The sequence below is a fragment of the Oenanthe melanoleuca genome, chromosome 3 (assembly GCF_029582105.1).
Source record: "Oenanthe melanoleuca isolate GR-GAL-2019-014 chromosome 3, OMel1.0, whole genome shotgun sequence".
Taxonomy (NCBI): domain Eukaryota; kingdom Metazoa; phylum Chordata; class Aves; order Passeriformes; family Muscicapidae; genus Oenanthe; species Oenanthe melanoleuca.
In genome coordinates, this window is record NC_079336.1 from 51,905,433 (window position 1) to 51,920,311 (window position 14,879).

General features: G+C 39.4%; 2 protein-coding genes across 9 annotated transcripts in view; one reads left to right on the forward strand and one right to left on the reverse strand.

Moving 5' to 3' along the window:
* L3MBTL3 (L3MBTL histone methyl-lysine binding protein 3) overlaps positions 1–5,785 on the forward strand; it is a 77,276-nt gene extending 71,491 nt beyond the window's left edge. For all 6 annotated transcript variants that reach the window (XM_056487864.1, XM_056487865.1, XM_056487868.1 and 3 more), the window contains exons 20-22: positions 415–578; positions 1,357–1,419; positions 3,890–5,785. In XM_056487864.1, the coding sequence (XP_056343839.1) occupies positions 415–578; positions 1,357–1,419; positions 3,890–4,033 (371 nt within the window). In that variant the 3' untranslated portion in view covers positions 4,034–5,785. The remainder of the gene's footprint in view (positions 1–414; positions 579–1,356; positions 1,420–3,889) is intronic.
* Positions 5,786–7,509: 1,724 nt separating this feature from the next.
* The window catches only part of SAMD3 (sterile alpha motif domain containing 3), a 32,180-nt gene continuing 24,810 nt past the window's right edge, over positions 7,510–14,879 (reverse strand). For 2 of the 3 annotated variants that reach the window (XM_056487983.1, XM_056487981.1), the window contains 4 exons: positions 10,465–10,668; positions 9,915–10,086; positions 8,219–8,301; positions 7,510–7,968 (listed from right to left, as the gene is read on the reverse strand). In XM_056487983.1, coding sequence (XP_056343958.1) covers positions 7,651–7,968; positions 8,219–8,301; positions 9,915–10,086; positions 10,465–10,668 — 777 coding nt within the window. In that variant the 3' untranslated portion in view covers positions 7,510–7,650. Of the gene's footprint in view, positions 7,969–8,218; positions 8,302–9,914; positions 10,087–10,464; positions 10,669–11,414; positions 11,493–14,879 lie in introns of all 3 variants that reach the window. The other variant, XM_056487982.1, reaches the window with a different exon arrangement.

A 14,879-nucleotide genomic window follows, 5' to 3' on the forward strand; every position in this document is an offset into this window, starting at 1 on the left:
GCAGTGTGGCTTTTGATTTTCTAACAGCTCAACCCCAAAATTAAGTTAAATCTTGTATTGCTGTTGCTACTATTTAATGTGGGTGTGATTTATTGTACCAAAATATTTAAAATTATTTGACCTATGGTATGTTATTCTAACAGCTCTGATGGCATGAAATTGTGTTGTGCTGAAAAAGACTTCTTCCATGCAAGAATAGTTATATTTATAGAGAGCCAATATAATGATAGTCATACTAGTGGAAGAACAGTCATAGCACTTCCAATTCTGATATGTCATTCATGGCATTTTACTATTCAAGCAAAACTGTACAGGAGGGAGGCCCATGAATAGAAATGGATGTGCTTTTACTGTGACTGATCTCATCATCGACTTAGGGATTTAATTCTTGTTTCTTCCTTCCTGTTGCTGAAGATATTGAAGAGCCCAACACACAGAGGCTTCTCTCTCAACCAGTTATCGTGTCCTCTAAGTTGCAAATCCCTGGCCTACCCTTGCGCTGGGAACAGCAGAGCAAGCTCCTTCCAAGTGTAGCTGGCATCCCAGCCAGTAAAGTTTCCAAGTGGAGTACAGATGAGGTAGGTTCCCCCTTTGTCTTATATCTTATTATCACTGCCCTTGAAGGTTGATTCAGAGCTTTAGATTATCTCCATAGATTAAGAATAATGCATGAGTACTCAGAGAATTAGACTCAGCCAGACCTAATGTAGTTGATCCCCAAAATGCTCATTTCACTGCCATCCAGCCCCAGAAGTAGAAATATTAATTCATATATGTGTTGATACAGATGAATACATGTGTATATATATGTGTATATATATCTAAAAGCATATTCACTGGTGTTGTAAAGAGAACTACTAAATAGATGACCCAGTATATCAAGTCTCATGGTCTCCACTACCAACATCTAGTCCCCACACAAACATTCTGGAGGAATGGGTAGGGGACTGCATGAAGCAAGAAGCAATTCCTGCATAGTTGTGCATAGTTTGGATGTGGCACACCTCTTTGGAGAGTGAGAATGTAGTGCAGAGAGGAACTGTATGGATATGGTCACATCATTAACACCTGATTTTAAGATTAGAGCCTCTGTTCAGGTATGTAACAGTGCTTGGACAGACAGAATCTTGTCATTGCATTACTTTCACAAGTACTGACTGTTCTCTGCACCTGAGGCAGTTGGATCTCATTTAATCAGAGAAAAAAGAAGCATGACTATGCACTTACAGAAGAAGGTGGAACACCTAATATGAGACTGTAAAAACAATAGCTAAAAGACTTTAACTGTCAGCCTTAAAGACTATTTTGAGAAAACATGAGTCTTACTAAATCTTTTGTTGTGTGCTTTGGTGGCAGGTCTCTGAATTTATACGAAGTTTACCGGGATGTGAAGAACATGGCAAGGTGTTTAAAGATGAGGTGCGTGAATTTTATTTCAAAAAGACAGAGACAACAAAGCTTGGTAGATATACATATAAATCAGTAGGATGAAGTGTATGGAATCATAGAATCATCAGGATTAGAAGAGATCTTTAAGATGTTAGGTCTAACCCTCCAATTCAGCACTATCCCTGTAACCTCTAAACCTTATCAACCAGCACCAGCTCTAGATGACTCTTAAACTGTTCCAGGGATGGTTCCTTCTCCACCTCCCTGGGCAACCTACTTCAATGCCACTTGTTTAAAGTCACATGCAAATGTATGGAAGATTAGGTCATGAAGTAGGAAGAAAGTAAAGAGAAAACCAGCCAAATGTCAGCCAGGTGTTTTTCCTACTTTGTTCCTGCCAATTGAAATGACTTACCAGCTTTTCGATTTACTCTCTTGATTTGGTTGGACAAAATTTCTGAGCAAATATGTTATTTTAGTTCTCCAGGATGTTAATGAGTAAAACAAAGCAGAACAGTGGTTCAAGATAACCATCTCTTAAAACTCTTTGCATCTTGTCTGGTCACATTTAGCTATTGATACTCTTCCTCCTGATTCAGGCAGTTTATGAACGTGATTTAACTGAGCAGGAAGTGAGAAGATCTGAAGGTTCTGATGAGGTTCAAAGGAGCATGTACTCACTTTGTGAGCATGCCTGGTGTGCATTTGTGTCATTTGGGAAGATTGTTTTTCCAAAGTTGTCATTAGGAATGGATAGGGCTTTTAGATACATTAGGCCTTACAAACGAGGTTGACTTATTATTTTTCTGCTCAGAAGTTTGTTATTCCTATTAATGCTTAGTTTCAAGAAGGCAGTTTGATCACAGATGCCAGAGTGAATACTTCAGGTGCTTATCCCGTCCAGATGACCTGAATGGGCAGAGTCAGCCAGCCTTTCAAGTGAAGAATAATTGTGTTACTTATGCTTGAGAAGGCCCCTCCTGAGGAAATTGCACACAGATGGCCCTGCTTATCTCCTGCAACAGAAGTTTTCAGGCTGTGCTGTAGACTGTAAGGACTATTGCAACTGCATATCAAAGGACTGACAGGCTGCATCTCTGGGCATTTGGCACTTGCTCAGATGTTGAGCATTTTACTATTCAAGCCTGGATCATCCCCTATGTCACTTAGGGTATCTCATAAATGAATTTAGAAATAAAAGTTGGCATATTGCTAATCAAGTCAGCAAACTGCAAGTGCCATGGAGATGCTGAATCCTTAACACTTTCATTCTCAGAGGTGTAAAAAAAAATATTTCCCTTCTCTAGGATTCACCCTCTCAGGCTTTGTCTGTGACTAGTAAATTAAACCTCCCTTACTGAGAGCATTGAGCATGGACTGGCTGACAATCAGTAGGTAGACTATGCTGGTTTAAACTTCTGCTATGGAAATGAACCCTCACTCTGCTTAAGATGCTTCAGCTTTTTATTTGAGCAGCCCCAAGTTCACACACTTGAAGTTCTGAGCCCAAGTCTGGCTCTGTGTACAAAATGAGTAGAAAGTAATTGTGGGTTACTACATGCTGCTGTTCTGACTGCAGCATTCCTTAACTTAAGAGTGCTGGGATGTCCTTTGCAGCATGTCTGATTCAGAAAACTTGTGTCCTAGCCCTACAGAAATTTAGACTGTTTTTATCTTAGACTAGTATCTTTAAAGCTAAACAGTGCTCCTGATTTAACCACAGTTGCATTTTATGTGTAGCTATCCAGTTTACTGAAAGTTTACCTATGGACACCTAAGTGATCTGAAGGTTACATAGGAAATGTTGGCCCCATTGAAGCCCCTGGAAGGGAGGACCCTGGGGGCTCTTCATGTTGGGATTTAGCATTCCTGCTGAGAGAGTGATTTGCTTACAGGAGAATGTTCATTTGTAATGTTTAGGAAAATATCAACAATACAAAGAAAAAATATTCTATGTTTTGAAAAGTTCTGTTACGTTTGTGTCAAAGGCAGTTTTATTAGCCTGGCCCCTGTTTTCATCTGGGATCAAATTCATTTCAATTTGCTATTTAGTGAGCAGAGAAGTGGTGGCCTGAAGGGGATTCCAGCTCTGTAGCTGGGAGTGAAATCCAGAAGCTTTCCCTATGGATGCTTGCATAGAAGGGATAGCTAAGATGTATAAAAGTATTGCTGTGCTTCAGTGTAGTTGAATTAATTTAATTTACCCACTTTGCTTTTCAGTAGGTTTTACATTGTCAGTATGAAAATAAGATCTGTTTAGCTAAAAATTAGCCAGACAGTTGTTTTCAAGCAGGAAAAAGATCATCCTGTTCTCTTGGACTAGCTAATCTGTCTTAAGGTTGAAATCAAAGCTTTCCTGAAAGCATTTGAAAGTGCTTGTATTCAGCCAGTCCTTAACTTTGTCTGAATTTGCTGGGACTTTTCTTTTCATGTTTTCTGAAACGTTTATACTGATGCACTGTCAGACCTATTAATAGCTCTGTGTGTTTTTCTTTTAAAGCAAATTGATGGAGAAGCATTTCTGCTAATGACCCAATCAGACATAGTCAAAATAATGAGCATTAAACTGGGACCAGCCCTAAAAATCTTTAATTCCATTCTGATGTTCAAAGCTGCAGAGAAAAACTCACACAATGAACTTTGAAGATAATGGAAAATGTGCAGGAACCAGCTTTCTCCACTGGAGCTCATGTTTTATTCAAAGCACAAAGACTCACTAGAAGTGTTGAGTAAGGACTCTTGGAAAGGAAGAAACTTAAGTTCAGCACTGGTGGACTATTTATATTCTCCTGGAGCCAGTACACATCTGAATCCTTCTGGGAAGTGTTCAAGCTTTTGAGAAGGTACCGTGTAACAACCGTAACAACCGAGTCAGCTGGTCTTATCTACCAAACTAATGGCGCTAATTCTCCATGGATGGTTAGGATCCCTAACTCTCTCTGGACATCAAGAAAACCTTCATTAATTATTTATGCTGTATTATATAAGGGAACGTTAATATTTTCTAAGGATTCTTGAATTGTACTTCATGTACCCATTTTACTTTTCAGAAGCTTTTACTTCATTTTATCAAAATAAAAATTGATCAGCCAAAAATTAGGCTACAGGTAGCCAGATGAGACTGTTATGGCTAATGTGTATTTGTGCCATAGTTTAAAAATGAAACACTTAATGTTACATATGTGACACTTTATGCTACAGCATATTACTTTACAGATAATAAAACTGTCTGTTTGCTTGTAACAAAACAAACCTTGTTGGGGTTGAAATTATAATGCTTTTTTGATAACTGAATGTTTTTACTTTTGCACGATTACAAAAATGTTACGTGAGTTTTGCCACCAGCATCTTTAATGTATTTTATCAAAAGACCAGTATAGAAAAGGCTGCAACTGAGAAATAAAGTTTGACTTCATAGAAGACTTTTTGTTTATGCTGCACAATAGAGTCCCAGCCATTTACACGGATTCTGCCAGAATCCTTCAGATCATGGAGAAAAATAGGAGTATTTTGAGGCAAGGAGATTAGCAGAAAAGAAATTACATTCAATCATGTCTGCACTTCCCAGTCTTCAGCATAGTTACCACAACAATGGAGAAAAACTGTACTCAGGCTAGGACTGCTACCCTGGTTTCATATTCAACAGAGGTTTGTTTTCCCAGTGGTGGGAGAATTATTTTACCCACAGCTTTCTATCTGAAAACTCTGATTTTTAAATGAATAAGGCATAGGGGGAAAGGCAGAGGAGGGGAAAAGGATACTTAAATTGCAGGGGCACATCCTAGGTGTAAAATACATGCAATTCACTAGGTCATTAGCAGGCTGCAGATGTCACCAGCAGGTACTGAGGTGAGACAACCTCCTTTCTTGGAGGATTATCATAATAATTTGTCAGGGAAAGTCGTTGCACTTGGTATTTATACACACAAAATGTAAACCAGATGCACTTTATATGGGAGAAAGCCTAGCTACCTGTATACTGAGGATGGCTCCAGAACGTTACTTTGCAAAAAGAGACAGAAGAGGTGAATCAGGTTTTTTGGCAGCCCTCTGTTTAGTGCTGCAGTGAGCAGCTGCTCAGCTGTAGAGCTGAGAACAAACAGAGCATTTCCATTGCACAGAGCTGGGAGAATTTTACATCTTCCCACAGACTTTGCTAGGCTTTTCTTTGGCTGGAGTTCTTAAGTTTTCACTCTCTGTGTCCCTTCCAGATCGTGTAGGTGACTGGTACCTGCCATAATATGAGGTGAAACAGGGTCAGTATTAAGTAAGTTGCATTGCTCTGTTAATTTCCTTCCATAGCATTGCATAAATAATATTTTTACATTTTGTTCAATATGTGTACGTTCAAATTGCACTCTTATTGTACTACAATACAAATAAAACCTGAACTGGAGTCTCTGTTACCTTTGTGTGTGCCCAGGAGTCTCAGCTGAACCCAGCTGCTCCTGATGGGTGTGGTGTGGAGTAATTCCTCCCTGTAGCTCAGTGTGGCCAGTAGTTTTAAAAGAGAAACTTAGCTACCTGTTGCTGTGTGCCCTCTCCCTTAACCCTTACTCCCAAAGCTCATATCCCCTTGGCCATTACAATCAGAATGCCATTTATAGCCCTGGACTTTGTTACCAGCAGCAGCTGAAGTTGCACAGGCAGATCAGAAAAAAAACACATTCTTCTGTTTTCCTTCATTCTTTCCTTCCATATAGTTTATTTTCCTTTACTGTCTGTGTCTGTCCTGTGTGCCAGGTCTACAGCCTGCAGTAATAACCATGGAAGAGATTTGCAGCTCAGTAGAGCTTACTTGGGAATGTTAACACCTCCCTGAATTTGTATATACAGCTATTTACAAAGCATTGTGGTTTAAGAAATGGATTTGAATTAATACTGTTTACAAGATGTAGAATAAACCTCACTTGTGCCCAATTTTTTATTGACACAGCTATCACATACATATATAATCCTTACTTTTGTATCCCATGTGATGAGGTAGCTGAGTGTAGCCACATCTGTTATGAAAACTACAGCCAACAAATTCACTTGGAAACTAAAACCCTTCATCAGACCTGCTGAATCTCTGAAATGGCAGATAACATTGGTTTTTGTGTTGGGTTGGTGGTAGCACACTGGTAAAGGTTGTAGCCTGCATTCCATGGGAACCATGTGAAAAATCCTAAGCCTATAGCAAGAGAGTTTGGCCATTAAATGCAGCCATCTCCTCTCATCCTGAAGGATCTCCCAGTCTAACTAGTGCCTTGGAGTCACCCTGCACAGCCAAGCTTTACAAAGCTTCTGTGGTCTTCCAGGCTGTGTGTTTGAGTGTTTAAAGAATCATCATGACCACAAGTGCTGCTTTGCCTACACTGTCATTTTTGGAACTGGTGGGAGATTGGTCTTTAATAGAAAGCAGTGTTTTAATAAAAAGCCAGTTTTTATTTCTAATTAATGCAATGGGTCCCAGCTGCTGTTCCTATCACCATGGCACCAAAGCCCTGTACTACCAGACAGTATCCCCTAGGATTTTCAGACAGGAGTTTAGAGTTTTGGGGAAAAGAGAAAGCTGTGGAAGAAGAGAGGAGAGGGCTTCCACTCTGTGTGGGCAGACAGAGTCACCATGTAGAGAAAGCTGAATTTGGAAAAAAAAATGAGGTGTTCCCTCTGCAGCACCAAAGCCATGGTTACCAATGCACATAGCAGCATCCCAGGTAAGTCATTCTTGCTACTTTGAGAGCTCATCTTAGAATGCTTATTTAGTAAATTCAGGATTAATGTTAAAACAGAATGTTTCATGTAAGAAAAAAAACAGTAAAGTCATCATCCTGCAAATTAAAAATCAAGCCCATCATTTTAAACCACAAAAATTATTATATTTTGCTCTTAGCAATCATAATATTATGAAGTAATGGTAATAAGTAAATGTTTAATTTGTGCCGTTTCAAGACATTTACTTATTACCATCTAAAGCAGTAAAGTGCTCATGTTGGCTCACATTTATTTTTAATTCTTACAATGAAAATATCTGAGTTTTTCAAGTGCTCCACATAGAAAAATAATACATAACAACACATGAAGTAATCTAGAAAATTTTATTATGTCTAGACTGCTCTAAAATCTACATTTAAAAGAATGAAATTGCATGAGTTTTAATTTTATTGTTTAAAGTAGCCAGTACCATAAAAAAAAGGAGGGCATTACTAAACATTACTTTTAAATATACATATATGTTCACAGAAGGAATGGCACAAAGGGATTTATATTGACAAAATATCAGCTGCTCCTGAGAGGAGTGCTGGGTGCACCATCAGATACTGGAGGCTTGGGTGCCTCCAGCCCTGTCTTTACCAGGCTGGGTAGGGATGCTGGGCTCCTCACCTCAAAGACCAGGGACTGCAGGAAGTTCAGTGTCCTGTGGATTCTCTTTGGGAATGGGATGTCAAACACCTGAAATGCAGCCAGCAGGGATGCCAGAGCCATGGTGCAGTCATCGAGCTGGGCCAGCTCTTCCCCTTCTATGTACAGGGCAAACTCACACGAATTCATGTTGAAGGGATTTTTCACTTCCAACACTGGTGTCACTGTCTTTACCTAAATTTAAATAAAGGATATTTCAAATGATGCCAGAGCATTGCTACGATGAACAGGTCAGAGAATGAAGTAAGAGCCTGATAACACTGTTTTGAAGTTAGTTCATTTTTCTATTCATATTTCTACTCAAAAAAACAGGCTAATGTCACATCTTCCCAGAACTAAGCTGAGCCACCAAAAGGCCAGGTGATGTGCATATGCAGGTGATAAAAGGAAGAAAGACCAAGGCTGCTGGTGCTCTGTCTCCTACCTCATCATTCACTGCTGCAAACAGACTGGAATCATCTCCAAAGACCTCTGGCAGGAGTAAACACGCAGCAGTCATTTTCATATCTGTCAAAGGCAAGGATCTAAATTACAAAGGAAAACTTTCTGGCACTGCAGTATCATCCTGGAAAAAGAGATTGCAGCCAATGTAATAGTTAACAGCTCAGTTGTGGAACTGTTGCTCAGTCCACTTCAAAGAATAGTTTGTACCACAGTCAATATTTGGGCAACTCAGCTGGTAAAGGACATTAGTGTCAGTATTACAATTCAGTTTTCCTCAAAATAAGTGAGTTGGCCTTTGGCTTGCTTTTAGCTGAGTTTGTGAGCTGAGAAGTGCTCCTGCCCCCACTGCCCTTCCCCAGATTCCTCTCTCCCCTGTAAATGGAATATCCAGGGAATCCTGTTGCCAGGACTCTGCTTTGAAGGCTGTGGTACCAGCTGGTGCCACAGAACCTCCTGGTACCTGGTACCTGCTATCCCTCTGGCTCAGCTGTTATTGACTAAAACATCTTTTTGCAAGTCAGGCTTCTGGTGTCATGTGTTTCAATGAACTTACCTTGCCATGCATTTAATATCTATGTGCCCAGTCAAGTTGTTTGTTAGAGAAAAACAGAAAAGTAAAGGCCTTGGGGTTTTACTAAGGTATGAGTCAAAATCTCTGTGGACATGGTCTGTAAGAAAAGGGGAAATTACTTTCTATATCCATAGATTTCCTTGGCCAAAGTTATGAAAAGTAAGTTCATAAAGGCTTTCTGTATTAGACTATTCCTTGAAGAATTTTATTCTATCATGAGTAGTTTTGTTTTAAATTTTAGAGAAGGAAATGCCCCGAATTTTAACCTACGCTGCTTGCTTCTTTCAAAGATGACCTGGCAATAAATGGAGTGAAACTGCTATAGGACACACATGTGTTTGTATTGTGTGGCCTGGGATTGACATCCTGACATTGCCTGTTTGATAGAGAGTGAGTGAGTCAAGCTCAGAGAGCTGAGCTTGGGCACAGGCAGCAGCAGCTGAGGAAGAATGGCAATTCTCAGTGACTGCTTGAAAAGTTTTGTCCCTGCAGCACCACAGTGCCCAGACTTCTCAGACTGAAAGAAGCTGAGTGTTTGCTCCCCCTCAGCCAGGGAGCCAAACAGGCCAAGGGCCATGGAGCTCACCAAAGGTACCAATCTGTGCCCTTTTTCCTGCAGTGTGTCTCCGCAGAGATGACGTGCCTGAAATGGTTAGTGGGAACTACTTCTTTAATTTTACTGGGATAAAGATTATAACCATAGAAACCTGCTTTTTAAAGGAAATTGTGTCCTTCTTTATGGGGCTATTTCCAAAGCAGAAAATTAGTTTTCAGTGGGTATTTTTAGATAATAATAAGCTCTCATGTATCTAGAAATACATACTTCTGCTCATCTAGCAATACTTATTTTAAGGTAATTACTTTCTTTATCAAACCTGCAGTCTTTTATTCAGTGAAAAAAAGTTTCAATAATTGACTGACTTAATTTTCCTACTAATTTAGTAGCTTTTATTCTCAATGCTTCACCATCTCTATATATTTTCAAAGAAACCATAACATTTTTAAAATGTGTTTGCAGTACAATTGAAACTAGTTTAGTTACATAAGTAAGAAGATTGGCTACAACAAAACTCTGATATTCAGAGCATAGGAGATTTGTACTGACATTTCAGAACATCTTCCTCTGTGTGCTGCTTCAGATTTTCTTGCAGCATAACGTTAATTGGATTATTCCTCACTGCATACAAGGACAGTATGTTTTCTGAATAAATCTCCAATATCTCGACTGTTTTCTTGTGAATGTCCATGTGTGTGAGAAGCTGGAACTCCCTAAAAAGCTGAAAGAAAAACAAGTATTTGGTATTGCAAACCTCAAAACCAAAACTGTAAACAATGCATGCACTTTGAAGACAGGATAAAACTGGTTTAGTTAAATAAGATTATAAACTTGAGAGTTTGATTTAATTTTTTTTTCAAAGCAGGGAAGGAATATATCAAGCAACACCAAACAGTGACACTGGTGGTATGTGTGCACCTTTAACTCAGAACTGAACTGATGAACCTTTCAAAATGTGATTAGCTGCAAAAATATGAGTTAGATTAAAGAAAACATTGTTGATGGATACTTCAGTGGAAATATCCTGTGAAATACATGCCTACAGATGTATCACATCTATAACACAGAATTCAATGTCATTATTAAAAATAGCTGTTACCTGATAAGGGCATCTTAAGAAAGGAAATAGTCTAAGAATATCTTTCAAAGGTGCCTTATCACTGATCATCTTTCTCCGTATTTCCATTGTCACATTCATTCTCTTATCCACTTCTTCCCAGTTCCTTTGAGTTTTCATATATTCTTGATTAAGCCACTTAATATGTAAATCCATTGCACTGCCTTTAAGATGAGCAGGTCCTTCCTATGAAGAAATGAAGGACAGAATTGTAACAAATCAGCCATTTAATCTGATTATTTAGCTTTTTCAGCTCATGTCATTTGATGTGACCTCTGCGATTTGAGCATAGTCGAGCTCAGCAGAAAAGGTACTGTGGTTTCAGTTCCAGCTCTCTGAACTCACCCTGATATTCTTAGACTAAGGTCTGTTTTCATATAAAACCATACCAGTCAGCCAAGTCCCCCAAGCTCAAATTGCATATTTGAGGCTATTCATTACATTCCTCTTCCTGTGTCTGCTTTATCTCATCTTGGTTTATTGGAAATGAGTAGTCAGTTCTAATGACAAGTCAGTATTTAGCAATATTAACTTTGTATTACCAAGAGAAATAGTGTTTCCCTCTTATCCATACAGATCATAAAAGCAGGACAACTAACTTTCACATTTATGCAGCTGGAAATTTAACCCCCAAGGAGACCAGCTGAACTATAAAAACTCTTATTGAAAACCATTATTCGAGCAGTTTGACTGCTAATGTTTTCAAAAAGTATTTTTGTACTTGAGGGTAGTTAACAACCTTTCTCAAAATTATCATTATTGTCCCTGATGTAATTCCAAAGCCAGGAATTACCAAGAGGAGGGGTGGCTATCCAAAGCAGCACACCAATAGGAGTAGACTGAGTTTGTGCAACTTATCCATTAGTGGACACAGTGAATGGGCTCACTGAAACAAGCTGAGGGACATAGGCATGCCCAGTTAGTGCAGTTACTGTCCTCAGGCTGTACAGCCACTGGCTTTTCCTGCCTGTATTGTCACTGATGCAGCTGTGACTACACACATGGGTGGCCTGTGGGTCAGTGCCAGAGGGAGTTGAGACACTTCATAATGTTCCCCAGAACATTTCTGACACAGAGCTGTGAAACACACAACATCCCAAATCACTTTGCAGTGCTCTGCATGTGCAATTAAACTTTCCATTTTAATTAACATCCTTCTTTAAAACCATGAATGTGATATTCCAAGAATGGTTGCACAAAGTGAAAAACTTGTCTCTCTCCTAGTATATGTCTTTAGATCCCAACAGCCATTGGCATCACAGAAGAAAATAAGATCTGCATGCAGGACAGATACCTAAGGTGACTGCTGCATGACACCCTGGCCCTCACTGGGGTTCTGTATTAGCAAAGTCTGCTCTCTATATAACAGAGGATTTCAGTCTTCATTGTGCTGCAACAGTAAGGGTTTTTTGTGACCAGCTTGTGTAAGCATTCCTGGCCTCTTCCTCAGTGCGCAGGAGCAGAGGTGGGGGCACAACTTAGTACCATACCCTCCCCTACCTGCCTGGAAGGGGTGCTGGCCAAAAGTATAAATGATGAGTGTATGGTGCTACCTACCATGAGTTCTTTCAAGACTTCACTACATTGGGGTTTGTGGACTCCCAAACTTTATATTTAATAGCCTTCAGTATTTATAGGTACATAGCCTTCAGTAGGTTTTGTTCTCCTTCAATTATTTCTCCCAGTCACTTTTCCAACTCTCATATAAAATCATACCTTCCACAAAATCCTACCTTAACTGTGGCAGTTTAACTATACACTGTCAGAGGAAATGCATTTATTTGTTTTTCTCCTGCTACTTCTGCCTTCTAATTATCATACTGTATTCAAAACCTATTCACTATCTCCATGCCACTATAGTTTTATAGATATGTCATATTCTGTCCTCAGCCTTCTCTTTTCTGGCCAAAACCATTCTAAGCTATTTAATAATTCCATATATGAAAGCTTGTCCATATTTTCAACTATCCTTGTTGCTGTCTGCTTGTTTACTAATTTCACTGTGGCCTTTATGAAATAGGTACAGTGTAACTTAAAGTACCTGTTGAGATACTGGGACATCACAGGGGCATATAGTGGAATAATGCATTGCCTTTTGTTCCTTCCTTAAATAATTCTGTGCAATCAACATTTTTTTTGACTGCTGCTTAGCATTGGGCCAGATATTCTTTAGCCTAGTATATAAATATCATTTGTGAATGGTATTAATAAGCTCAGAGCCCATCACTATAAACACTGTTAGGACTGGGTTTTCTCCTTGTGCCTCATTTTCCATCTATCAGAACTGAATTTTACCTGCTGGGTTTTTTTCCCTGGAATGGAGTCCTTCTGCAATTCTTTGGTCTTGGTCTTTAGTATCCTTGGCAGCATCACAAAATGTAATCTGCCAAGTAGTCTACTTTTCCTATGTCATTTAGAAATATATTGAACTGTTTAAACTAAGCATTCATAATCTTTTCCACTGTAAACCCCAATCATTTCTGCATAGCCTTGTTTGTTCTATCTTTAACTGCTTATCCATTCAAGGACCTTCCTGTTTATCCCCTCAGATTATATCCTCTAAGAGCCTTTGAAAGGCATGTGCTAAAATCTCTACTGAATTTAAAGTAAACTATATAAGATGGATTGCCTGTGTCCTCAGGGTTGTTGAATACTTCAAAGAACTAATGAATTTGTGAAGAATTATGTCTGTTTACTAAAACTTTGTTGATTCCTTCCTAATGTGTTCATCTCTTGGGTCTGCATTACAGTTCTTGCCAACTTGGCCAGTGAAGATAGAAGGTTTCTTGGTCCATATGTTCTCTAGCTCTCTCCTGAAACTCTAGAAACTGGCATCAAATTAGCTACTTCCAATTACCTAATATCATGTTTCATGAGAAAAATTGTACATCACAAATTAAAAATAATGTGTTTTATCCTTGGACACCAAAGCTCTTTCTCCTGGAAATGTGTTACTGTCATTTTAGTGAATTTATTCTGTCTCCTTTACTGACAGTCATGTCAGACAGATGCCCTGATGTTGCCCATGAAGAATGGTCCCAGTAATGTGATCATCTGAACTCACCTACAGAGAATCCTTGCAAAATCTATCTAGTTTTTCTGGTATGGTTTTATATTCTGTCAGCTATCCTGTAGCTAGGGAGTGCACCTTCAGCACTCCTGTCCCTCAGCAGCACCAGGCTTCTTGCTTCTCACCCTGAGTGAGAAAGCCTTTATAACCAGTGCAGAACAGTCAGAAAGCCACAAAGAGAATTCTGTGTAAATCGCCATCAGATCACTCAGAGTCATCAGAGTTTGTTTTGTTGCTGGTATGTCATCTCTGCAAGCTTCCTGCATCAGCCTTTGATGGTTTCTGATATGTAATTTATATTGGTCACTACTGTGAATACCATCTTAGTATTCACATATTCCCAACTGGGCCATTCAGCTATTCCTTAACCTGTTAACTTGCTCTAAGTTGGACAGGCTGTCCTTTGCTTCACTGTTACCAGTGCACAGAACCAAGGGGTGACCCATTCTTGTCACTGTCAAGATACCCACTCTTTCTCACACACACAAACTTGGGCAGTTGTTGGGGCTTTTTAAATTACATTTATGTTTTTTATGCTATGCAAGAGCTATCTTGGAGTCTCTGACTCCAAACAGCTCTTTCACTGCTGGATTCTCCTGTGGGTGTGCTTTCAGGCCATAAAGCCCATAAAGCAGGAGCTTCTTCAGCCAGCTGATGTGGAACATGGTGGCTCATTCCCTGAGGGCCTGTCACCTTCAGTGTCTTACTTGCAGGGACAAGAAAGCAAAACAACTCAACCCAGTGTGCTGTAACCACAGACTGACTGGCTGGGTTGCTTAGAAACAAACACTGAGAAGAAATTGTGACCTTTACACCAGCTTCTCTCCAGCCCCCTTGTCAAGGCAAACACTGCTTGATTTGATGGACTTTCTCTGTGGTCGGCTCTGTCCTTGAGAACCAGTTTAGCTAATGACATGATTAATTAGCTAAGGGAGACCATTTGACATTTTCATCAGTGGTAATGGCAAGCTACCAATAGAAATATGGCAGTACTATAAGGAAGATTTGCTGTCAGAGCTATTTATTCAGGGAAAAATCAGCAATGGAAGGCCAAACTTTGTAGTGTAAATCATCTATTACTTGGGAGTCATACAAGCAGAAGTCAGTGTTAGAATTGGTTTCCTTGCAGTGTTCATCCTGCTTAAAGCAATCACTATCTGTAATCTTTCCAGCTCCTTTGGTTGTGAATAAGTTGGTTTTTAAGGTAAGTGGAGAGGTGGCTTTGTTTTGGTGGAAATAAGTTATCTCAAGTGTCCATTCAAAGTGTAATCTAAAATATTTTATAGCTAACTTTAACACCGGAGGAACCTGTGTTTAGGAAGCTGAT